Source organism: Manis pentadactyla, chromosome 4, assembly GCF_030020395.1.
Source record: "Manis pentadactyla isolate mManPen7 chromosome 4, mManPen7.hap1, whole genome shotgun sequence".
Classification (NCBI taxonomy): domain Eukaryota; kingdom Metazoa; phylum Chordata; class Mammalia; order Pholidota; family Manidae; genus Manis; species Manis pentadactyla.
Genome location: NC_080022.1, coordinates 159,949,914 through 159,975,966, shown reverse-complemented (window position 1 = coordinate 159,975,966; position 26,053 = coordinate 159,949,914). Strand labels below are relative to the sequence as shown.

At 40.7% G+C, this 26,053-nt stretch overlaps 1 protein-coding gene across 2 annotated transcripts in view; it reads right to left on the bottom strand.

Moving 5' to 3' along the window:
• C4H17orf67 (chromosome 4 C17orf67 homolog) overlaps positions 1 to 14,068 on the bottom strand; it is a 29,201-nt gene extending 15,133 nt beyond the window's left edge. The window contains exons 1-3 of one of the 2 annotated variants that reach the window (XM_036879583.2): positions 13,790 to 14,067; positions 12,125 to 12,238; positions 11,241 to 11,341 (exon numbers count right to left, since the gene is read on the bottom strand). In XM_036879583.2, coding sequence (XP_036735478.2) covers positions 11,241 to 11,341; positions 12,125 to 12,179 — 156 coding nt within the window. In that variant the 5' untranslated portion in view covers positions 12,180 to 12,238; positions 13,790 to 14,067. Of the gene's footprint in view, positions 1 to 11,240; positions 11,342 to 12,124 lie in introns of both variants that reach the window. The other variant, XM_036879581.2, reaches the window with a different exon arrangement.
• Between the last annotated feature and the right edge of the window lie 11,985 nt (positions 14,069 to 26,053).

Genomic DNA, 26,053 nt, shown 5'->3' with positions numbered 1-26,053 from the left:
TCAAACAAAGATTACTTTATCCAGCAAGATTATCATTTAAATTTGAAGGAGGGATTAAACAATTTCCAGATAAGTGAAAACTGAGAGAATTTACCTCCCACAAACCATCTCTACAGTGTATTTTGCAGGGACTGCTATAGATGGAAGTGTTCCTGAGGTTTAATAGCTGTCACCAGAGGTAATAAAACCACAGTAAAGAAAGGACAACAGCTAATTACTAAGCAAATGCAAAAATAAATTAACTATCCCCAAAGTCAATCAAGGGATAGACAAAGAGTACAGAATATGATACCTAATATATAAAGAATGGAGGAGGAAGAAAAAGGAGAAAGAAGAGAACCTTTAGATTGTGTTTGTAATAGCATACTGAGTTAAGTTAGACTCTTAGATAGTAAGGAAATTAACCTTGAACCTTTGGTAACCACGAATCTAAAGCCAGCAATGGCAGTAAGTACATACCTATCGATAATCACCCTAAATGTAAATGGACTGAATGCACCAATCAAAAGACATAGAATCACTGAATGCATAAAAAAAACAAGACCCATCTATATGCTGCCTACAAGAGACTCACTTTAAACCCAAAGACATACACAGACTAAAAGTGAAGGGATGGAAAAAGATATTTCATGCAACTAATAGGGAGAAAAAAGGAGGAGTTGCAGTACTTGTATCAGACAAAATAGACTTCAAAACAAAGAAAGTCACAAGATACAAAGAAGGACATTACATAATGATAAAGGGGTCAATCCAACAAGAAGATATAACTGCTATAAATATCTATGCACCCAACACAGGAGTACCTACATATGTGAAACAAATACTAACTAGATGGCTTCACTGCTGCATTTTATCAAACACTTAGTAAAGACCTAATACCCATCTGCCTTAAAGTTTTCCAAAGGGTAGAAGAAGAGGGAATACTTCCAAACTTGTTCTATGAGGCCAGCATCACTCTAATACCAAAACCAGGCAAACACACCACAAAAAAAGAAAATTACAGACCAATATCACTGATGAACATAGATGCAAAAATACTCAACAAAATATTAGCAAACCGAATTCAAAAATACATCAAAAAGATCATCCATCATGATCAAGTAGGATTTATTCCAGGGATGCAAGGATGGTACAACATTTGAAAATCCATCAACATCATCCACCACATCAGTAAAAAGAAGGACAAAAACCACATGAACATCTCCATAGATGCTGAAAAAGCATTTGACAAAATTCAACATCCATTCATGATAAAAACTCTCAAAAAAATGGGTATAGAGGGCAAGTACCTCAACATAATAAAGGCCATATATGACAATGACAAACCCACAGCCAACATTATGCTTAACAGCAAGAAGCTGAAAGCTTTTCCTTTAAGATCAGGAACAAGACAAGGATGCCCACTCTCCTCACTTCTATTCAACATAGTACTAGAGGTCCTAGCCACGGCAATCAGACAACACAAAGAAATAAAAGGCATCCAGATTGGCAATGAAGAAGTTAAACTGTCCCTGTTTGCAGATGACATGAGATTGTACATAAAAAAACCCTAAAGAATCCATTCCAAAACTATTACATCTAATATCTGAATTCAGCAAAGATGCAGGATACAAAACTAATACACAGAAATCTATGGCATTCCTATACACTAACAATGAACTAGGAGAGAGAGAAATCAGGAAAACAATTCAATTCACAGCTGCATCAAAAATAATAAAATACCTAGGAATAAATCCAACCAAGGAAGTGAAAGACCTATACTCTGAAAACTATAAGACGCTCATGAGAGAAATTAAAGAAGACACCAATAAATGGAAACACATCCTGTGCTCATGGATAGGAAGAATTAATATTGTCAAAATGGCCATCCTGCCTAAAGCAATCTACAGATTCAATGCAATTCCTATCAAAATACCAACAGCATTCTTCAACAAACTGGAGAAAATTGTTCTAAAATTCATATGAAACCACAAAAGACCCCGAATAGCCAAAGCAATCCTGAGAAGGAAGAATAAAGCAGGGGGACTTATGCTCCCCAACTTCAAGCTCTACTACAAAGCCACAGTAATCAAGACAATTTGGTACTGGCACAAGAACAGACCCATAGACCAAGGGGACAGACCAGAGAGCCCTGATATAAACCTAACCATATATGGTCAATTAGGGTATGATAAAGGAGCCATGGACATACAATGGGGAAATGACAGCCTCTTCAACAGCTGGTGTTGGCAAAACTGGACACCTACATGCAAGAGAATGAAACTGGATTATTGTTTAACCCCATACACAAAAGTAAACTCGAAATGGTTCAAAGACCTGCATGTAAGCCATGAAACCATTAAACTCTTAGAAGACAACATAGGCAAAAATCTCCTGAATACAAGCATGAGCAACTTCTTCCTGAAGGCATCTCCTCGAGCAAGGGAAACAAAGGCAAAAATGAACTCATGGGACTACATCAAACTAAAAAGTTTCTGTATGGCAAAGGATACTGTCAGCAGGACAAAAAGGCCTCCTACAGTATGGGAGAATATATTTCTAAATGACATATTCAACAAGGGATTAACATCCCAAATATATAAAGAACTCACACGCCTCAACACCCAAAAAGCAAATAACCCAATTAACAAATGGGAAGAGGATATGAAGAGACAATTCTCCAAAGAAGAAATTCAGATGGCCAACAGGCACATGAAAAGATGCTCCACATCACTAATCACCAGGGAAATGCAAATTAAAACCACAATGAAACCACCAAAGACCCCGAATAGCCAAAGCAATCCTGAGAAAGAAGAATAAAGTAGGGGGGATCTCACTCCCCAACTTCAAGCTCTATTATAAAGCCATAGTAATCAAGACAATTTGGTACTGGCACAAGAACAGAGCCACAGACCAATGGAACAGACTAGAGAATCCAGACATTAACTCAGACATATATGGTCAATTAATATTTGATAAAGGAGCCATGGACATACAATGGCGAAATGACAGTCTCTTCAACAGATGGTGCTGGCAAAACTGGACAGCTACATGTAGGAGAATGAAACTGGACCATCGTCTAACCCCATATACAAAAGTAAACTCAAAATGGATCAAAGACCTGAATGTAAGTCATGAAACCATTAAACTCTTGGAAGAAAACATAGGCACAAACCTCTTAGACATAAACATGAGTGACCTCTTCTTGAACATATCTCCCCGGGCAAGGAAAACAACAGCAAAAATGAACAAGTGGGACTATATTAAGCTGAAAAGCTTCTGTACAGCAAAAGACACCATCAATAGAACAAAAAGAAACCCTACAGTATGGGAGAATATCTTTGAAAATGACACATCCGATAAAGGCTTGACGTCCAGAATATATAAAGAGCTCACACGCCTCAACAAACAAAAAACAAATAACCCAATTAAAAAATGGGCAAAGGAACTGAACAGACGGTTCTCCAAAAAAGAAATACAGATGGCCAACAGACACATGAAAAGATGCTCCACATCGCTAATTATCAGAGAAATGCAAATTAAAACTACAATGAGGTATCACCTCACACCAGTAAGGATGGCTGCCATCCAAAAGACAAACAACAACAAATGTTGGCGAGGCTGTGGAGAAAGGGGAACCCTCCTACACTGCTGGTGGGAATGTAAACTTGTTCAACCATTGTGGAAAGCAGTATGGAGGTACATCAAAATGCTCAAAACAGACTTACCATTTGACCCAGGAATTGCACTCCTAGGAATTTACCCTAAGAATGCAGCAATCAAGTATGAGAAAGATCAGTGCACCCCTATGTTTATCGCAGCACTATTTACAATAGCCAAGAATTGGAAGCAACCTAAATGTCCATCGATAGATGAATGGATAAAGAAGATGTGGTAAATATACACAATGGAATACTACTCAGCCATAAGAAAAGGGCAAATCCAACCATTTGCAGCAACATGGATGGAGCTGGAGGGTATTTTGCTCAGTGAAACAAGCCAAGCAGAGAAAGAGAAATACCAAATGATTTCACTCATCTGTGGAATATAAGAACACAGGAAAAACTGAAGGAACAAAACAGCAGCAGAATCACAGAACTCAAGAATGGACTAACAGGTACCAAAGGGAAAGGGACTGGGGAGGATGGGTGGGTAGGGAGGGATAAGGGGGGGAGAAGTAGGAGGGTATTAAGATTAGCATCCATAGCGGGGTGGGAGAAAGGGGAGGGCTGTACAACACAGAGAAGACAAGTAGTGATTCTACAACAGGTTGCTACGCTGATGGACAGTGACTGTAAAGGAGTATATAGGGGGGACCTGGTATAGGGGAGAGCCTAGTAAACAAAGTATTCGTCATGTAAGTGTAGATTAATGATTAAAAAAAAAAATGCAGTTCCTATGTGGTGACCTCTAATGAGTTCTACACAATGATATAAAGGACATATAAAAGTGTAGGCAAAGGGTCTGTTTGTGTTTATACAGAGGATCAAAGCCTAATTTGGCTACCCCGAAAATGAACTAAGAAACGATATGAAAGAGAACTTCCAACATCAGCACTCTCGGGAAGACTCATGCCAGAAGATGATCATCAAAAAACCCCAACAAAGATCCACGCACTGCTACAGCTGTAGATGCACTCATCCCACCAGCTCCTGGACTTGCCATGGGAATGAAGGAGATATCTAAGCTGGCCTGTGCATACAGTAAAACAACAAATTTGACTGGATCTATACTGTTGGAACTCAACCAAGAATTAGGAGAAGTGCAAATTGTAGCGCTCCAAAATCTTACAACTACAGACTATTTACTGTTAAAAGAACATATGGGATGTGAACAGTGCCCAGGAATGGGTTGTTTTAATTTGTCTGATTTTTCTCAAACTACTCAAATTCAGTTAGATAATAACCATCATATCATTGATAAGTTTTCACAAATGCCTAGGGTGCCTAACTGGTTTTCTTGGTTTCACTGGAGATGGCTGGTAATTACAGGTATGCTTTGGTTATGTAACTATACTCCTATTATGTTAATGTGTGTGTGCAATTTAAGTAGTAGCTTAAAACCTATACATGCTGAAGTTACTCTACAAGAAGATATATCAAAGAAATAATCAATCTTCCCATGTTTTCTCCCGCCTGCTACTTCTATAGCTTTTCTTCTTTCTTCCTAATTACAACGAATTCTTAAATAGAATTCGTGCCTCATATCAAATTTACCAAGTATCATAACTCCTCCAAGTGGTAAAGATACCTCAAGACAAATGCTGGGCATAGAAGCCACAGGGCATAAATATGCAAAGAAATAAAAAGCTAACCATTTCAAACAATAAGGCTTCTCTCTCACTTACCAACTTAACATTTCCCTGTATGGCCCCGGAAGATGACTGGTTAGCCAGAGACGGGTAAGATTCCTCAAGGGAGGAACAACCTAAGACAGGCACAGTCGCAGGGGGGTCATCAGGTGAGAAATTGGGGATCAACAGAGGTGAGGCTTAGAACCTCACCCCCCCTGTTCTGAGAGAAATCTTCTGCATATGTGGATGTTTTATTGCCCTTGTCTAGCTTGGATTAACACATAGTCTACAGGCACACACCTGATCATCTACATTTGCTCTCTTACAACACTAAACTATGTTTTCTACCTTTATGTTGTATCTACCTACCACTTCAGCATCTTATTAAAAATAATAAAGAGAGAAATGTGGTATCCACATATAAATCAAGTATAAAAATCAAATGTGTATTCATATTTGAACTGACTGTTTATAGTTCATAATGCATGAGCAAAACCAAAAGTTTCTGTGATGACTGCCCTTGTACTGTTCACCATGTAACTTATTCACTATGTAAGAATTTGTTCTCCATGTAAGAACTTGTTCGTTATGCTTCAGAAGATTGGAGACTGACGAAAATTAGGCTTGGGGTGGATTAATGATTGTGCATTGAGCATTGACTCCCCTATACAGAATTTTATTGTCGTTAACAACCATTTGATCAATAAATATGAGAGATGCCCTAACAACAACAACCAAGAAAAAGTACACACTTCCAATTGTAAAATAAATAAGCAACCGGGATGTAATGTATAGCATAAGGAATATAGTCAAAATATTGTAACAACTTGGTATGGTGATAGCTGGTACTTAGAATTATCATGTATATAAATGTTGAATCACTGTGTTGTACACCTGAAACTAATGTAATGTAATACTGTGTGTCAACTACCCTTCAATAAAAAATAATTATCTAAAAAAAATAAAAAATAAAAAATAAAATAAAATAAAATAAAATGCAAAAAAAAAAAAAAAAAAAAAAAAAAACCACAATGAGATGTCACCTCACACCAGTAAGGATGGCCAGCATCGAAAACACTAAGAACAACAAATGCTGGCGAGGATGCGGAGAAAGGGGAACCCTCCTACACTGCTGGTGGGAATGTAAGCTAGTTCAACCACTGTGGAAAGCAATATGGAGGTTCCTCAAAAAACTAAAAATAGAAATACCATCTGACCTGGGAATCCCACTCCTTGGAATTTACCCAAAGAATACAACTTCTGAAATGCAAAATTCATATGGAACCACAAAAGACCCCGAATAGCCAAAGCAATCCTGAGAAGGAAGAATAAAGCCAGGGGGATTATGCTCCCCAACTTAAAGCTCTACTATGTTTATCGCAGCACTATTTACAATAGCCAAGATATGGAAGCAACCTAAGTGTCCATCAGTAGATGAACAGATAAAGAAGATGTGGTACATATACACAATGGAATACTATTCAGTCATAAGAAAGAAACAAATCCTACCATTTGCAACAACATGGATGGAGCTGGAGGATATTATGCTCAGTGAAATAAGCCAGGTGGACAAAGACAAATGCCAAATGATTTCCCTCGTTTGTGGAGTATAGCAAAGAAGCAAAACTGAAGGAACAAAATAGCAGCAGACTCTGAGACTCCAAGAAGGAATGAGTGGTTACCAAAGGGGAGGGGTGTGGGAGGGAGAGGAGTATTGAGGGGTATTATGTTTAGTACATATGGTGTGGGGGATCACGGGGAAAACAGGGTAGCACAGAGAAGGCACATAGTGGATCTGTGGCATCTTGCTGCACTGATGGACAGTGACTGCATTGGGGTATGTGTGGGGACTTGATAATATGGGTAAATGTTGTAACCAGATTGTTTTTTCATGTGAAACCTTCATAAGAGTGTATATCAATCATACCTTAATAAAAAATTTAACTAAAAAAAAAAAGGAGTAAATCACCTCTTTTTACATGGCAGGTGATTGATATTATTCATTTTGCTCTCAGTAAATCCATAAAAAGGAAAAGTCAACAGTGAGACCCAAGCCAGGGGGGAACGGGTCAAATAGTAAGTCTGGGATGTGGGGTACAGCAGCGGCAGGGCCAGCATGAGAGGAGGCCCTGATGTTGTCAAGACCCCTCTGGGGCCTCTAAATAAACTGCTCTTGCTTTTCCCCTAAGTCCATGCCCTGCTGCCGTGGCTCTGCTCCAGTCCAAGACTGGCACCAGGAAGCCGGTGTTGTCCCTGAAGATCTGTCCAGAGTCTGAGAGTGTGAGACCTGGAATACATCTTCCAGCCACATTCTGGGCCAAACTCTGCATTTTACTGTGAACACTGGACTCCAGAAAATGGAAATGACTCGTCCTAAGTTCAAAACCCAAAGTCCACAACTAGTGAGTGGCAGAATATGGACTGGAATTGCACTGGGTGGAATATTCTTCCCTCCTAACCTCCACCCCTTTTACTGCCTGAAAACTCCTCATCCTTCAGGCCTTAGCTGAGTGAACACCTCCTCAAGGAAGCCTTCCCAGCCTCCCTCCTCCTTCCAGTGAGAGCTAGGACCCCTCTCCTCTGAGATGACCTTGTTAGAGAACCTGAACGGGGCTGGAGCACTGGCTCCGTCTGTCCCCACCAAGAGGACACGGGCACCCTGAACAGTCTAGTTTATCTTGTGTCTTCAGGGGCCGGTGCTTGGTTGGCTCGCATGGTCAACGCAAAGGGTACTTAAGTGCACATCTCGCTCAGGAGTCTTCTCTGCATGCACCACTGACCCTCTCACTCCTTTTCTGAACTGTGGCTGAACAACGATTACATTTGCTCACAGCACCAGTCAGTTCAGCATTATCTCTTTGCTAAACATTTCATGCTGTTAGCTTTTGTGTTCCCAGCTTGGACTGCCAGAGCTGGTTTTACACATGGTGGATCGCTCCCAGAGGCCTGGCCTGGTGGTTCTCAGCTTCAGCAGCACGCTGCTACCATCCAAGGGGCGTTAACACTCACTGAATGCCTGGGCCACACCCTGGGCTGCCCCTCTGGGAATGGGGTCCAGGCATTCGGTTTTTTAACTTCCCCAGTGGGTTCCAGCTTGCAGCCAAGGTTAAGAAACATGTTCCTAGAAAAATATGATACCAGAAACAACGTGATTCAGCTAGGGCTGTGTGTGGGTAGGTATAATTGGGAAGATAGTGCAAGAGATACATGAAGTGACAGAGTAAAAGAGAAAGAGGCTGCTCAGCATTGTGTAACCAGGGTTCCTCACCCTCAGCACTCCTGACATTCAGGGCAAGACCAGTTTTGTTGTGGAGCCGCCCTGTGCATCTTAGGATGTTAGCAGCATTCCTGACCTTAACCCACTAGATGCCAGGAGCAAGCACTCCCCCAACTGTGATGGCCAAAAATGTCTCCAGATACTGACAAATGTCCCTGCAGATCAGGGAGGAAAATCACCCCTGGATGAGAACTACCGATGCAGACTAGCCATCAAAGAGTTTCCTGCGTATTTATCTCACATCTCAACTGTAGGTCATGCTGGCACTTTTCCAAACTTGGTTGAGTAGCTGAAGATCCTGGACATGGAGGTCAGTGTCTTAGTGAGGGACTTGTAGGGCTGGGCTGGACATAGGAAGGATGGGAAGTGGTTGGTGAGGTCAGCAGTAGGTTCAGAGGCAAGAGAGAATCACAGAGAAACTACATCAGGCAGGTTCAAGGCAGTTGAAAGAGTCGTTGGTGATCAAGCCTAGAAAAGATGACCCAAGACAGAACAAAACCAAAAGAGCCAGATTCAGTAAAATCACAAAGTAGGAGGCAAGCAGAGGGTGTCACTGACGTAGGCAGGTGACGACCAGAAGCCAGGAAATAAGGAACAGACGGAGTTCTTGGAAGTGGGCTCTGCACAGGGAAGAACTACACTGAGCAGAGTTTGGGGATGCAAGTTAAGCGCCATGTGTAGGCTGGCACGGGAGGGGGCCAGAAGGCAGGAAGCTGAGCTGCGATGGCCCAAACCCACCTACTGTAACATTATCCTTGATGTAGTGATGATGTAGTGGTCCAGGCCCACCTGCTGCCCAATGCCAAAAAGGCCTTCAGTTCTGTCAAGGCTGCTGTTCCACAGTCAGAGCTCAGAGGAGCCAGGGGCAGATGCTGGCAGAGAAAACACCAGCGGCCAACTTTGGAATTCAGTAGAACCTGTCTCCTGAGCACCTGGATGTGGGCAGCTTCTTCGGAGCTCTCCAAACCGAACTTCGCCTGACTCTCCAGAGCCCCAGAGGAAGACCCTCTGGAATGAACCTTCTAGACGTCACACCAAAAGCACGGGGGGCCAGTTAAGCCCCCCAGGGACCCTTGAGCCAGGCATCCTGCTCCCCATGCTCTCTTGACCTCTCCAAAAAGCTCCCCACATTCCTTCTCAGCCTCGTCAGGTTCCTCTTCTGCTCACCTCTGCGCATTGGTGTCCCCAGACTTCAATCCTGGGCCTCTTCTCTCTAATTGCTTCTCAAACCATGTGTATAAAGTCACAGTCTGCACTCCCCCATTTGAAAAATTTGAAGAAGTCCCTTAATTGTCCTCCACTGAACACAAGATAATGTCCAAGGTACTCCAACCCTTAATCTTCCACTTGCCCGCCTCCCAATCTCCTCCCACCCTGCACTTAGATATCCTGAGCCACATCTGATTTCTTTACCAGAAAACAAAAACAAAGCCGTGTCCACTCTTGACAGCCTGAAGTCCCTGATTCCTTTCTAAGCCACTCTGTGTAATAGCCATTTGCTGACTTTTCCATGTCTGCTATCAGCTATGAGCAGAAACCAAGTGACTTCTTTCTGCAGCCTCAGCACCCTGCCTGGTCCCCAGTATTTAATACTCAAAGGAATAGTTACTGTTTGCAGAGTAGTTTTAATTGCCTTAGTATGAATTCCTTTATCTTCATGAAGTAATTATTTTACATTATTATTTGTAATAATAATAGTATAGTGATGTAAATAATAGTATTTGTTGTTAGCCCCATTTTATAGATGAGAGTACTAAGGTACAGAAGTGTGGGAAGACTTCCCCAAATTTACATAGAAAATGGGGAGATTCAAACCCAGACAGTCTGTCCCAGAGCCAGAATTCTTCACCACTGGACGATACTGCATCTTATTAAGAGGCTATTGAATATACAAATCAAAGTATTCACATGATTTTTCAGGGAGCAAAGGCCAATTCTACTGCAGATCCTTCTGGGCCTCAACACAGAGATGCAGTGAAGAAGATGCACATGAAATGGGCCCCGGTGGGAGACCAGCCTGGACGACAAAAACAACTTCCCATTCTAGCTTTGCCGCTGGTGGGGTAAAAATGCCAAGAATGTCAGCACTTCCCCACAGGGCAAGGGAGACAAGCCAGGTCCAAATGGGCCAGGGCCAGGGTGGCACCCGCTCCAAGTCACAGCAGGAAGGCAGGGGAGGGTGCTCTGGTTCAGAAAGACTAAGCAGCTGGCACCATAAACCTACAGGCTGAAGCCAGAGGTCCAAACCAAAGGCATGGGGTGGGGACAGGACCCCACGGGCAGCAGGCAGAGTCCACCCACCCAAAGAGCATCACCGGCCCAGGATCCAGGCCCAGCTGCCCAGCGCCCAGGGAAGAGGGCGAACAAGCCCTGGGGTTGGCACCAACTAGGGGAGATCTCTCACATCCTGTTCAGGGATGACACCCAGCAGCTCCTCGGGATCCTGGGACGCCCACCATCAGCCCCACTGTTACTATTTTTAATACTGTGTGCACAGTAGGTGAGTGGAACTGGCTCCCGCAGAGGAGAAAAGGTGTGAAAGGTCGAGATGACCTTACACCCGAGACCCCACACAACCTCAAGCCACAGTCCATGCTGGGCGGGGACCAGCCTGGGTTTGGTTTCACAGTGAACAAGCTTTCAGAGGGGAATAAGCACCCCTTCCAAGAGCCAGAGGCCAGCAGCACTCACCCTCCTGGGCTCGTCGGGGAACCCAGGTTTGCTGGGCCTGTCCTGGCGCCGGGACCTCAGGAGCTGTTTGGCCTGCTTCTCGGGCAGCATCCGGGAGGCCCCTGGAAAAGTCAGGGAGGGGCCTGAGGGCCTCTGGGGCACACGAGGCCATGCTCCATCTCACAGTCCAAGGCAGAGGATTTGCAAATTCAATTTCAGTCAAAACACAAAAGTGCTTTCACAGGGACCTGTCCCAAAGGATATGGCATTCCAGAGGGCTCAGAGAGGAATTCTGAATTGTCGCTAATATGGCTAACTTGGAGCAAAAGCTGCACAACTGAAACAGAGCTACCCTATTACAATGGTCCGTTCCTTTAAACATGGGTGTTACTTTAACGAATTTATTTCTTAAAACATATGTTTCTTCAGTTCTCTTGTCAATGTGTTTCTCATCCCTTAGGTTTCTCTTTGGTGAGATTTATTTTAAATCCCCAATACAACAAATCAAAATAAGGCTGTTATTAGGAGATAAGTTGCGACAAGATTATGTTAAGCTTGGTCATCACACATGGTCCCTCAAAGATGATATCATGAGTAAAATTAAGTTTTCATTGTCACAAATGCTAAATGATATTATCAAATAAAAGTCCATCAAAATCTGATGATCTCATATGAACTGTAAAAGAAGGTATAGTTGAAGATTTATCCATGTTTTTGAGAATTATTATTCAAATATATTTTTTAAGTAGTTCATCCCTAATGAAAGCAATTCTAGAAGACTGAAAAAAAAATTGAAATGTTATATGTTACATATTATTTGAAATGAAAAAAAAATTTTTTAATATAAAATAGACTTATTCCTGAAGTCAGCATAGCAATAGGCTGTTTCCAGAGTTAAAGCTCACCTGAGAAGAAAGTCAGGAAGGTGAGAGAGAGTGTGAGCACGAATAATTTCTTCATCCTGCCTTCGGTTCCTCTCCCAGCCGGTTGCAGAATGAGCTCCCCAGGAATGAGCCGGCCTACTTGGAGGAAGCCACATCCGGCCTGAGGCTTGTTTATGCTCCCGCTGAAAGCACTTACCATATAATGCTAAACGCATCTGACTCAGAGCTTTTAGAATGACCACTCAAATATTTTCCTCTGACCCCTATAAATTTTCCTCTTGAGGGAGGAAATTATACCTTTGTAAATATGACTTTCAGAGCCTGAATTTGAGAAAACAACATGTGAGATTCACTTCACTTAAACAGATATAGACACACCCTTACAGTAGCTGGTGTTGGTGTTTACCTGTAGCTTCATTTTATGCTCCTACTGTTCTGTTGAGAAGTAATAATGTCTTGCATTTGCATATTTTTATGACATTTTTCCAGAGCCCATTCACCAATCTAATTTGACCTTCCCAAGAATGTTATAGGTTGACAGGGAAATTAGCAAGGGGAATAATGAGGGGAATTTTTTTTTCCAGCTGACTTTGAAGCCAGAAAGACCAATTCAAAAAAACAGGCTTCACCTCTTTCTAGCCATGTAGCCGTCAGTAAATCACTCACCCTTTCTGAATTTGCTTCCTTGCCTGCACAATGGAAGCAGCAGTAACTAGGTTGTGGGCTTTGATTAGGATGAGGGATAAGGTATGAACTGCATAGCAGCTGGCACTATGCACCATTATCCATCTGCTTTTTACCAATAAGTAAGGGGGGTGAGAAAGGTGAATCATGTCTAAGTTCACTCATTAGGGATGCTGAAGCAGAGCCAAATTCTTCTGTCTTTAAAGCCTAATGCTCTTCCCATTATGCCCAAAAAGGGCCTTGAACAATGTGCTGTTAGTAAGACTGGAAGGTTATTCTGATAAAGGCAGAAAAATCTCGGAAGGGTGAAGTCCTTTTAAATTCAACTCATGTATAAATATTCCACAAAGAAATTATTATACTATAAAATATGTCTTGCAGGCATGTGGCATTTATTGGGGTAAAATTCTCAATTCAGAGAAATTATCTGATGTTTTTGTGGTCACATTGCCAGTACAAAAGAAAACAATATCCTATCTGTAGTTGTCCAAGTTTAATGTTGTATGACTGTTGTGAACTGATATTAAATGTTGTGTAACAGATATTAAACCTAAATGTTCTGTCCACTCTGTTGGTATAAAAATAGTTTGAACTGATCGTCAACAAGGAAAACAATCATGCATTGTTAGCAAGGTTGCTCAGAATAAGATACTTGGTTTTATGCACTCTGTCACTATTAACACCCTTCTATTTTTATATAGTTTACAAAAACTATAAATTTTTATAGTAGCCACATTTTGTGAAAAAAGATTTCGTTTATCATGAAATATCCAAAATAATATTACTTCAAGATGTAATCAAGATAAATTATTAATGAAATATTTTACATTCTCTCTTTTTTTTTTTGCACCAAGTCTTCAAAATCTGGTTTGTATTTACACTCATATGTTTCAAGTGTTCGGTAGCCACATGTGGCTGGTGGCCACCATATCAGACAGCCTGGGTCTAGATTCCTCCATCTCAGCTGTTACCACCTGAGTCTATGTTACTGTTACTTCTCACCCAGCTTCTAGCACCAAGCTCCCAACTATTCTCTCAAGTTCCCTGTTTGCTTCAATCCATTCTCCATGCAGCAGCAATGATGATCTTCTTAAAATAGGACTGTAAAACAGAAATTGGACTTCATCACCTCCCTGCTTAAGTATCCTTCCTTGTCTTCCCACTAGACACAGAAATAAAATCAGAATCTTTGCCATGCACTACAGGATCCTGTGTTATCTGTAACTGCTGCTATTTCAGTCCCACAGAGACCACTCCCCTCCAGCTCACTGCAATCTAGGCACACTCAGTTATTCTCAACTTAACAAATTCTTCCCCACCTCAGGACCTTTGTACATGCTCTTCCTCCCTCTTTTAATGACTGGATCCTTCTCATCCTTCATGTTTCAACTTGAAATTTCTCTTGCTCGAGCAATTCTGTCTTTACCAGCCTACTTAATGAAGGCTCCCTGCCCCCCACCCCACCTTTACTCTCCATCACAAAGCTCACCATAATGTGTAAATATTTTCTTTATTTGCTTACTTTTTAAAACCTGTCTCTTCCACTGAATTGTAAGCGCTGAGTAAGGTTGTATTATAATTTTAAAAAGAGAGAAAAGGAATCTCTAGAAGACTGGAAAGGTGCTACAGGAGAAAGTCACAGGCCTATATGGGATGCTGGCTCAAGGTCTCAAGTGGCAAGGGCCTTTCAGGTGTGATACTAGTACAGCCATTCAAATGCCCTTCAGCTGGGCCTCTGAGGATATTGTCCCAAAAGGGGAACTATGGGAAAACTGAAAGAGCAAGGTCTCTTTGTTGTGAGTGTCACTCTGGGGAGAAGAATTCTCTTCTACCCCCACCCTTATTCCTTGGAAAAGAGCAGTCAAATCAGTTAGGTGAGTCAGCGGGCTCACAGCAGAAGACGCAGTTCCCAAGAAGTCCACAAGGTGGCAGAGTAAAGAGCAGAACGAGGGCCAACCTGGATCGGGGGTAAAAAACTCAAGGCCACAAAGGTTAACTATTCTAGAAGCGGCCAGGAGTACCCGGGAATCTACGGGAGGTGGAGAGAAATGGTGCTACAGTGCCTCAGATTATTTTCCTAGGATCTTAATTGGTCTGAAAGTCCTCGGATCAGATCCTGAGGCCTAGGAAAGCTGCATTACCAATTTGACATTTAAGAATAAAGAATGCTACCACCCACATGCACAGCATCCTAACACACTGATATTTTCATTTGTGTGGGTTTCCCATCGCTTTTTAAAAGGAATTCTCAAATTCCACAGATGTTTAAGGACCGGTGATAAAGCTAACACCATCCAGCTCTCAACATCATCACACTGGACCCTCTTTTAAAGAATAAGACGATGATTTCAAAATCTGTGAGCTACAGAAACTTCAGGGACAAGAGAAGACCTTTTATTTAAGCTATAGAAAGATGATGAATCTGTCCCCAGTTAATTAAGTGTCCACATTCTTTAGGCCCAGAGTCAATTAAGTAAATTTTAACACTCCTTCTTATAGTAGTTTTCTTTTTTTTTAATCGTCTACCTTTCCCACTAGACTATAAACTCTGTATTTTTACAATGTACATATAATTCATTTCTAATTATTGTAAAAGTAACTCTATAAGCTGCATGGGAACACAAACACACATTAATTTATAGGCACATGTTAGGTTTGGGCAGGTATGATAGATTGATTTATTAACATCAATTCTTCACCAGCACCACCATATATCTATGCTGTCTGCCATATGACTTTGCAGTCCTGCCCCTTGACCTTGAGAATAACCAAGAGACTTACTTTGGACACTGGGATGGTAGCAGACATGAAACAAACAAAGATGTGCAATGTGTCTGTGCAGTGAGGTGTGCCCTCTCACATTTCTGCCATTGCTACAAAAGGCTTCCCCCATAGCTGCCATCTCTTTAAGTCTTAGAATTAACTCACATGGAAAGTACATGAGCGAGAAGGAAGCCTACACAGATGTGCAGCTTACCAAAGACCCACTCACACCAGCCCAGCCCAGCTCAGCTGACCTCTACCTACCACAGTCTGAAGCAGAGCCACCCATCAACCTGTAAGTCCTTGAGATTAAATGATTGTTATTTTAAGCCACTCAGTTTAGGAGCAGTTTGTTACACAGCATTATTCTGCCAATAGCTAACCGATACAGGGGGTTCTAGTGGGATAGTTTGTGTGTCCAAATCTGGGTGCTGGTGGGTCTAAGTTAATAATAGTGTCCTGCAGAAACCTGATTCAAAAGTGAATGAATATCTACTGTGTAGGCCATGTGGTTTTATGGTCAAGACTGTGGACCACACAGTCATCAACAGACTGGCCTTGAATCCTCGCTGTGAAACTTATTACCTGTGTTGCACTGAAGCTGTGTGACATTTGGCAAATTTCTTTACTGTCCAAATCGTGTTTTTTCTCAGGTATAGGAACACTAGAAGAATTATAATAAGACTTATCTCTTAAGGTGCTTTGAGACGTCAAAGAGAAAATGTAAAGTACTTGACAGATTTAGCAAGGATCTAACACTTGGAAATCATTGCTGTTCTTATTATTACTAGTCGTCCTTCCCTTTTTGGAATCACCCTTATTTATATTTGCATACCTACCCCATTCTCAGACAATAGAAACTGTAAAAAATGTTTGAATGACCAAATGATGTAGAGATTAATCAAACTCAAATTAAGATATATAAATTTACATAGTACTGAAATAAAAATACATCTTTATTAGAAAAGAAAATATGGCCCCTTTTAAATATGAGTTGATTTTCCCCCTCTGTTCTACACCCTATGCCCCTGCTTTCCTTTTCATATCTCCAGTACTTCTACACAAACACACATCTTCCTGTTTAGAACAGCAATACAATGGTGAGATGGTTTGGCCTTGGAAAGGGCCCTTTCTAGCCTGCTGCATGCTTCCACAGGGGGCTATAATTTCTGCTCTGGGTCCAGGACATTGGCCTCAACTTAAATCTGCCCAGCAGGTAAGGACAGCCAAGGTCAGCATCAGGTTTCTAAGGGCCGGTGCCAGGCTTCTCTCCAACCTAAACAGAAATAACAGGAGCATTAGCAAAAGTGTGGGAATATAAGGTGGCACAAATCAACACACTAGAGGAGCTGAATAATTTGTGAAACCACTTCTAAGGCTACTGTCATATTGCATTTCATTCAGGAAAAGTACTAGGTCTTAACTGAGAAAAGTTCTGATTCTTCCAGGGGAAAAAAATCTGAAATATGTGTAGTTCTTCTCCATGAGAATCTCAGTTGGGATGATAAGTTTCAGAAAAATTAAGAGATACTCTAGCAATGGTTTTCAAACTTTAAGGTGCCTAAGAATCACTTGGAGGTTTACAAGACATCTGAGAAAGCCTCTGAAATGGAAGACTTGAAGACATAAAAAATCAAAGGAAAAAACAAGGTGGGGCAATTGAAGACCATGCAAGGAAGAGAAGAGGGAAAAACCTAACCAACAATATTCTCTGAGAGGGAAAAGTTTGGCTTCCATGAAATGTGAACAGGATGCTATTAAAAAGGAATAGTCAGAAAACAAATCAACATAAAAAGAAGTTTTTAGAAATTAAAAAAGATAAATTTAAAACACAATAAAAAGGTTCAAGGACAAAGCTATGGAAATCTTTGAGAAAAATAGAGCAAAAATGAGAGAGATTGATTTTAAAAAGAGAGAAAAGATTTTTAAGCAAGCACATCGATCCGAATAAGTTGAAAATTTATGTCCACACAAAAACCTGCACACAGATGTCTATAGTATCTTTTTTCATAATTGCCAAAACTTGGAAGCAACCAAGATGTCCTTCCAGGGGTGAATGGATAAATTGCAGTACATTCAGACAATGGAATATTACATGGCACTAAAAAGAAATGAGCTCTCACACCATAAAAAGACATGGAGGAACCTCAGATGCCTAGTACTAAGTGAAAGAAGCCAATCTGAAAAGGCTGCATACTGTATGATTCCAACAATGTGACATTCTAGAAAATGCAAAACTATGGAGGCAGTAAAAAGATCAGTGTTTACTGGAGGTGGGGGTCGGGGAGAAATGAACAGCAGAGCACAGAGGAATTTTAGGGCAGTAAAAGTATTCTGAATGACACTGTAATAGTGGATACATTTGTCCAAACCTGGAGAATGTACACCATCAAGAGGGACCCCTACGTAAACTACGGGCTTTGGGTGATGACAGAGCATCAGCGGAGGTTCATCAGCTGTAAGACACCACTCTGAGGTGGGGTGTTGACAGTCGGGGAAGCTGTGGGTTCAGGAGTGGGTGGGTATATAGGAATTCTGTGTACTTTCTACTCCATTTTGCTGTGAACCTAAACCTGTTCAAAAGAATGAAGTCTATTAAAAAGAGAAGAGAGAAAGAGAGATGATAGTCTAGGAGAATGCCATATAATGAGTCATAAAAAATACATATCTGGTCATTCATGTGACCAAATATATATTTCCCAGCTATAGCTGGTCTTTATCCATGGTTCATGAAAACACTGCAGAGTCTTAAAGGCGAAACAGGTGTTTTGTCATATTAATGAGAGACTTTCGGACCCCCACCCAAGCGCAAAGCCTGGAGGCTCTATCAACCAATAGCCAATAATTTAGTCCCTCATGACTATGCAATGAAACCCTCACAAAAACCCGTGAGAAGAGCTTTTTGTTCTCTCTGTCTGCTCTGCCTGCTCTGCTCAGTTGCATCCTGCTTCTTGGTCGGAGAGAGCTTCTATACATGGGAAACCAGAACACCTCCGCGTGCCACCGAGCCAGACCCCAGGCTCCACAAGGATAGAAGCTCCTTTATTTGGGACTGGCCCTATCTCTCTTTTCATCTGGCTGTTAACTTGCATCCCTTAAGGTATCCTTTATTAAACTGGTAAACATAAGTGTTTCCCTGAGTTCTGTAAGGTGATCTAGCAAATTAACTGAACCTAAGGGGGAGGTCATGGCAACCTCCAATCTGTAGCAGGTAGGTCAGAAGCACAGGGAACTGCCTGGGGCTTGCAACCAGCATCTGGAGTGGAGGGTAGAGGGCAGTCTTGTAGGACAGAGCCCTTAACCTAGGAATCTGGTGCCATCTCCAGGCACACAGCATCAGAATTGAGTTGATTTCTCCAAAACCCTGCTGGTGTTCAAGAATTGTTTGGTTAAGTATGTGTGGGAAGACTCCCCTCCCACATATTTATACACATTGGAATTGGGAACCTGAATGGAGTTATACTATTACTGCTGTGTATAATATTATTAATGTTATACATATATGTAGGGAAAAAATACACCATTGCATTTGGTGTTGGAAGAGTGGGAATTGCAGAGGTCCAACATCCAAATGAGAAGTTTCAAAAAGGAGAACAAAGAAAGTATAGAGGAGGAAATCAGCAAAGTAATTCTTGAACTGAAAAACATGAGCTGCAGACTGAAAGGGCCCAGTCAAACTGGCACAACAAATGAAAACCTTCACACCAAAGCTCATCTTTGTGAAATCTCAGTACCATAAAGAAAAACATAAGATTCTGCAATGTTCCGGAAAGCAAAAACAAGTCCCATTCAAGGGATCCGGAATAAGAGTAACCATAGATAAATTACAGACCAATATCCCTGATGAACACAGATGCAAAAATACTCAACAAAACATTAGCAAAACGAATTCCAAAATACATCAAAAAGATCATTCATCATGATCAAGTAGGATTCATTCCAGGGATGCAAGGATGGCACAACATTCAAAAATCCATCAACATCATTCACCACCTCAACAAAAAGAAGGACAAAACTTACATGATCATCTCCAAAGATGCTGAAAAAGCATTTGACAAAATTAAATATCCATTCATGACAAAAACTCTCAACAAAATGGGTATAGAGGGCAAGTACCTCAACATAATGAAGGCCATATATGACAAACCCACAGCCAACATCATATTTAATGGCAATAGGCTGAAAGCTTTTCCTCTAAAATCAGGAACAAGACAAGGATTCCCACTCTCTCCACTTTTATTCAACATAGTACTAGAGGTCCTAGCCACAGCAATCAGACAACACAAAGAAATAAAAGGCATCCAGATTGGCAAGGAAGAAGTTAAACTATCACTGTTTGCAGATGACATGATATTGTACATAAAAAAAACTAAAGAATCCACTCCAAAACTACTAGAACTAATACCTGAATTAAGCAAAGTTGCAGGATACAAAATCAATACACAGAAATCTGTTGCATTCCTATATACTAATGATGAACTAGCAGAAAGAGAAATCAGGAAAACAATTCCATTCACAATTGCATCTAAAAGAATAAAATACCTAGGAATAAATCTAACCAAGGAAGTAAAAGACCTATACTCTGAAAACTACAAGACACTCCTGAGAAAAATTAAAGAAGATATCAATAAATGGAAATACATCCCATGCTCATGGACAGGAAGAATTAATATTGTCAAAATGGCCATCCTGCCTAAGGGAATCTACTGATTCAATGCAATCCCTACCAAAATGCCAACAGCATTCTTCAACAAACTAGAACAAACAGTTCTAAAATTCATATGGAGCCACCAAAGACCCCAAATAGCCAAAGCAATCCTGACAAGGAAGAATAAAGCTGGATTATGCTCCCTAACTTCAGGCTCTACTACAAAGCCACAGTGATCTAGACAATTTGCTACTGGCACAAGAACAGACCCATAGATCAATGAATAGAATAGAGTTCAGATATAAACCCACACATATATGGCCAATTAATATATGATCAAGGAGCCATGGATATACACTGGGGAAATGACAGCCTCTTCCACAACTGATGTTGTCAAAACTGGACAGCTACACGTAAGAGATGAAACTGGATTACTCTCTACCTCCATACACAAAAGTAAACTCAAAATGGATCAAAGACCTGAATGTAAGTCATGAAACCATAAAACTCTTAGAAGAAAACATAGGCAAAAATCTCTTGAATATAAACATGAGGAACTTTTTCCTGAATACATCTCCTTGGACAAGAGAAACAAAAGCAAAAATGAACAAATGGGACTACATCAAACTAAAAAGCTTCGTATACAGCAAAGGACGCCATCAGTAGAACAAAAAGGCATACTACAGTATGGGAGAATATATTCATAAATGACATATCTGATAAGGGGTTAACACCCAAAATATATAAAGAGCTCACACACCTCAACACCCAATAAGCAAATAACCTAATTAAAAAATGGGCAAAGTATCTGAACAGACACTTCTTCAAAGAAGAAATTCAGATGGCCAACAGGCACATGATAAGATGCTCTACATCGCTAATCATCAGGGAAATGCAAATTAAAACCATAATGAGATATTACTTCACACAAGTGAGGATGGCCAACATCCAAAAGACGGAACAACAAATGCTGGTGAGGATGAAGAGAAAGGGGAACCCTTCTACATTGTTGGAGGGAATGTAAATTAGTTCAACCATTATGGAAAGCAATATGGAGGTTACTCAAAAACTAAAAAATAGAAATATCATTTGACCCAGGAATCCCACTCCTAGGAATTAACCCGATGAAAACAAGATCCCCAATTCAAAAAGATATATGCACCCCTATGTTTATTGCAACACTATTTATAATAGTCAAGATATGGAAGCAACTTTTGTCCATCAATAGATGAATGCATAAAGAAGATGTGGTACATATACACAGTGGAATATTATTCAGCCATAAGAAGAAAACAAATCCTACCATTTGCTGCAACATGGATGGAGCTACAGGGTATTATGCTAAGTGAAATAAGCCAGGCTGAGAAAGACAAGTACCAAATGATTTCACTCATTTGTGGAGTATAACAACGAAGCAAAACTGAAGGAGCAAAACAGCAGCAGACTCAGACTCCAGGAAAGGAATAGCAGTTACCAAAGGGAAAGCAGGTGGGGAGGGCGGGTAGGAAAGGAAGGAGAAGGGGATTAAGGGGCATTATGATTAGCACACATAATGTGGCGGGGGTGGTCACAGGGAAGGCAGTATAGCACAGAGAAGACAAGTGGTGACTCTATAGCATCTTACTATGCTGATGGACAGTGACTGTAATGGGGTATGTGGGGGGGGCTTGACAATATGGGTGAATGTAGTAACCACAATGTTGCTCATGTAAAACCTTAAGATTGTATATCAATGATACCTTAATAAAAAAAAAAGAAGAATCATAGATATCTCTACAGCAACATTCAAAGCAAGCAGAGATGGAGCAATCTCTTCAATGTTGTGAAAGAAAATTATTTCCAACTTAGAATTCTAAGCCCAGATAAAAAATCAGGAATGGAGCATGGAATAAAGCCATCTATAAGTATGCAAGGACTCAAAAATATGCCTCTCATATGCCCTTGTTCTAACAGTTACTGATGAATGTGTGGCACAAAAACAGAAGGATTTCCCAAGGGGAAGTCACGGCATCCAGGAAACAGGAGGTTCAAACAGAAGAGCAGTAAGGGGAAGTCCCAGGATGACCTCTGTGCGACAGAGCGCAGGCAGTTAAGATTGGCACAAAGTGACAATCTGTACCATATAGTGCAGACCTTGAGGACAGACTGCTTGAGTGAGCCTGGGACAGGTACTTATTTGTCCTTTGATGACCATGAGCTGAGGAGGTTTCTGCTCACACAGCCCCGCACACATTGCCTGGATCAGCTGGACATACTCGTTTCTCCCTGAGAAGTGTGCCATGCTAACCTTCTTCTAAGAACTTGAGAGACGTCCTAATGAACAAAAAAGGGAAAAAAGAAAGCAGCCCTTCCCCCCACCATATTTTTGCCAGATATTTTTAACTTGGATGACCAAGTTAAAATAGCCCTGCCCAGTTATCCCCACTGTGTTGGGTAATCTTCCCAAGACTGTGCCCACTGATTCTCCCAGGTGGGATCTTTTCAGGGAAACTGGATCCAGACTGTCCTAGTGGACCCCACTCACTTTATCTCCTCCGGGGAGCCTTCATGTATTAGTTGATGCACTGCTGTTTCCTGACAGGGCCAGGTTTGGGCTTGTTTTTCAAAACCAAACTATATTGTTTAGTGATACTTTCAGGGATGGAAAAACTATAAAGAAAATCAAGGGAATGAACACAAAAATTAGGCTAGTGGTTTCCTGATGCAGAAGGAGTGTTATCAATCAGCTGGCACAGGAGAGGCTTCTAATGTTCAGGATACTAACCTGCATGGTGGGTACACAGGTGTCTATTTTATTATTGTTTTTAATATGCATATATGTTTCACAAAATGTTTTATGTGTGTGATACATTTCACAATTTAAACCAAAAAAAATGATTTGAACAAATAAATTAAATAATTGCCTGGAGAACTTGTGGAGGCAGAATCCTAGCTCCACTACAGTTCTAATGTGGGAGACCTGTCAAGACCCAGGAATCCACATTTTTAGATGGTGCTGACACAGGTGGTCAAAGACCACATCTTGAGATGCCCACATGGCTTAAGAGCCTCCCAGGCTTTGGCTTCAGACTAACTGGGTTCAAAGCCCCAACTCAGTTGACCGCTGGCTATATGATATCAAGCAAGTTTTCTTCATCTGTAAAATGAGGATGATAAACATAGCATAGCACCTAGGATCTATTAATCAGGCAACACGGTCACGCTATAATAATACTTATTATTGTCATCACTGAAATAAGAATGTTTTCCTCAGACATGGTAATTTCTATTAATGGGTCCCTATGCAGATAAATTTTCCAGATGATTTTCACTTCGGAAAGAGATACTATTATTGTTAAAAAACTTTCCATAAGCCTTAGCTAAATGTAAGAGCCTAAGGAAATGAACCTAAACAGAAGGGCTTATATTAGAATATTAGAAACAATTTAAATAGCCAACAACAGAGGTAACTTATATGAACTATGAACTATATTCATAAAATGGACTATTAGGCAATCATTAAATACAAATTTATAAAAACATGTGAAGGTTATATTGTAATGCTAAATGAAAAAAATAGCCAGATAGAGATAGATCTACCATACAAAAAGTAAACCATTGTCCATAGAAAAATAATGGGAGAAAATAGGCCAAAATGGTCAAACACAGGTTGTCTTTAGGGTGAAAGATGGATGATTCATTTTTCTTCCTTTTTAATTTTCTGTATTTTCCAAATATTCTAAAATGGGAATTTTTTAAACTCACTTTTTTAAAGTATATTCTTTTGTTACCTTTCAAATCTGAGCTAAATTAAGGGCTCTGCCTCAACTAGGATGCATAGATGTGTATGGCCAGGATCTGATCCCAGGTCTCACAATGTCATCTCTCTCTCTTCCTGTTTCACCACACTCCCTGCCCCTGCTTCCCCAACTCCACAATCCAGATTGTTAAAATACTCTAGCATCCCGGTAATTACAGGTATGCTTTGGTTAGGTAACTATATTCCTATTATGTTAATGTGTGTGCACAATTTAATTAGTCGTTTAAAACCTATCCATGCTGAAGTTACTCTACAAGAAGATATGTCAAAGAAATAATCAATCCTCCCAGGTTTTCTTCTGCCTGCTACTTCTGTAGCTTTTCTTCTTCCTACCTAATCACAACCTTTAAATAGAACTCGTGCCACATGTCGAATTTACCGAGTATCATAATTCTTCCAAGTGGTAAAGACACCTCAAGACAAATGCTGGGCATAGAAGCCACAGGGCATAAATATGCAAAGAAGTAAAAAGCTAACCTTTTCAAACGATAAGGCTTCTCTCTCACTTACCAACTTAACATTTCCCTGTATGGCCCCGGAAGATGACTGGTTAGCCAGAGACGGGTAAGATTCCTCAAGGGAGGAACAACCTAAGACAGGCACAGTCGCAGGGGGCCATCTGGTGAGAAAATGGGGAGCAGCAGAGGTGAGGCTTAGAACCTCCCCCCTCATGTTCTGAGAGAAATCTTCTGCATACATGGATGTTTATTGCCCTCGTCTAGCGCGGATTAACACAGTCTACAGGCACACACCTGATCATCTACATTTGCTCTCTTACAACACTAAACTCTGTTTTCTACCTTTATCTCGTATCTACCTACCACTTCAGCATTTTATTAAAAATAATAATAATAGAGAAATGTGGTATCCACATATAAATCAGGTTTAAAAATCAAATGAATATTCATATTTGAACTGACTGTGTATAGTTCATAATGCATTAACAAAACCGAAAGCTTCTGTGATGACTGCCCTTGCACTGTTCACCATGTAACTTATTCACTATGTAAGAATTTGTACTCCATGTAAGAATTTGTTCGTTATGCATCAGAAGATTGGAGACTGACGAAAATTGGGCTTGGGCTGGATTAATGATTGTGCATTGAGTATTGACCCCCCTATACAGAGATTTGTTGTGGTTAACAACTATTTGATCAATAAATATGAGAGATGCCCTCACAATATATATATATATATATATATATATATATATATATATATATATATCACACTTCCAATTGTAAAATAAATAAGTAACCGGGATGTAATGTATAGCATAAGGAATATAGTCAAAATATTGTAACAACTTGGTATGGTGATACCTGGTACCTAGAAATATCATGTATATAAATGTTGAGTCGCTGTGTTGTACACCTGAAACTAATGTAATGCAATGCTGTTGTCAACTACCCTTCAATTAAAAAAAAAAAAAAATACTCTAGCATCCCTACTCAGAATGTATCCTGGGAACCACCAACATTAGCAACACCTGCCCCCTTGGTAGAAATACAGACTCTCAGGCCACTTCCCTGAGAAAGGCAAACATAATTTGCACTTTAACAAGATCCCCAGGACAAGGTTCTTAAACAAGTAACACACTAAAAGGAACTCTCTGATGCTTTAATTTCCACTGAAGCTAACTTCAGTTGAAGCTAACTTGAATGACCAAGTTAAAACAAGTGATCTCAGTCCCAGCACCGGCATTGTGACATCAAGCATTTTTCTCAGTCTGCGCCTTAGTTTTCATCATATGTAAAATGCAGATGGAAAATTCAGCATTGAGCCTAGCAAGTGCAGAGATGAAAACTGGTGCAAGTAAGCCACTGTAAACAGGGCTAATAAACGCTTCCTCAGGTATGTTTCAACGGACTGGTATTCTGTCACAGCCAGGGCTCCTTGCCCGCGCCTGGCACACAGTAAGCCCTCAACCAGTGTGTATTTAGTAAACAACTAGCAACAGCGCAGGTCTAGTCTACCAACGTTTGACTTGGGGTGTTCCCTTCTCTTAGTATATGACACTCTCAAAACTGCAGGTTTTCTCCCTTCCAACATTCAA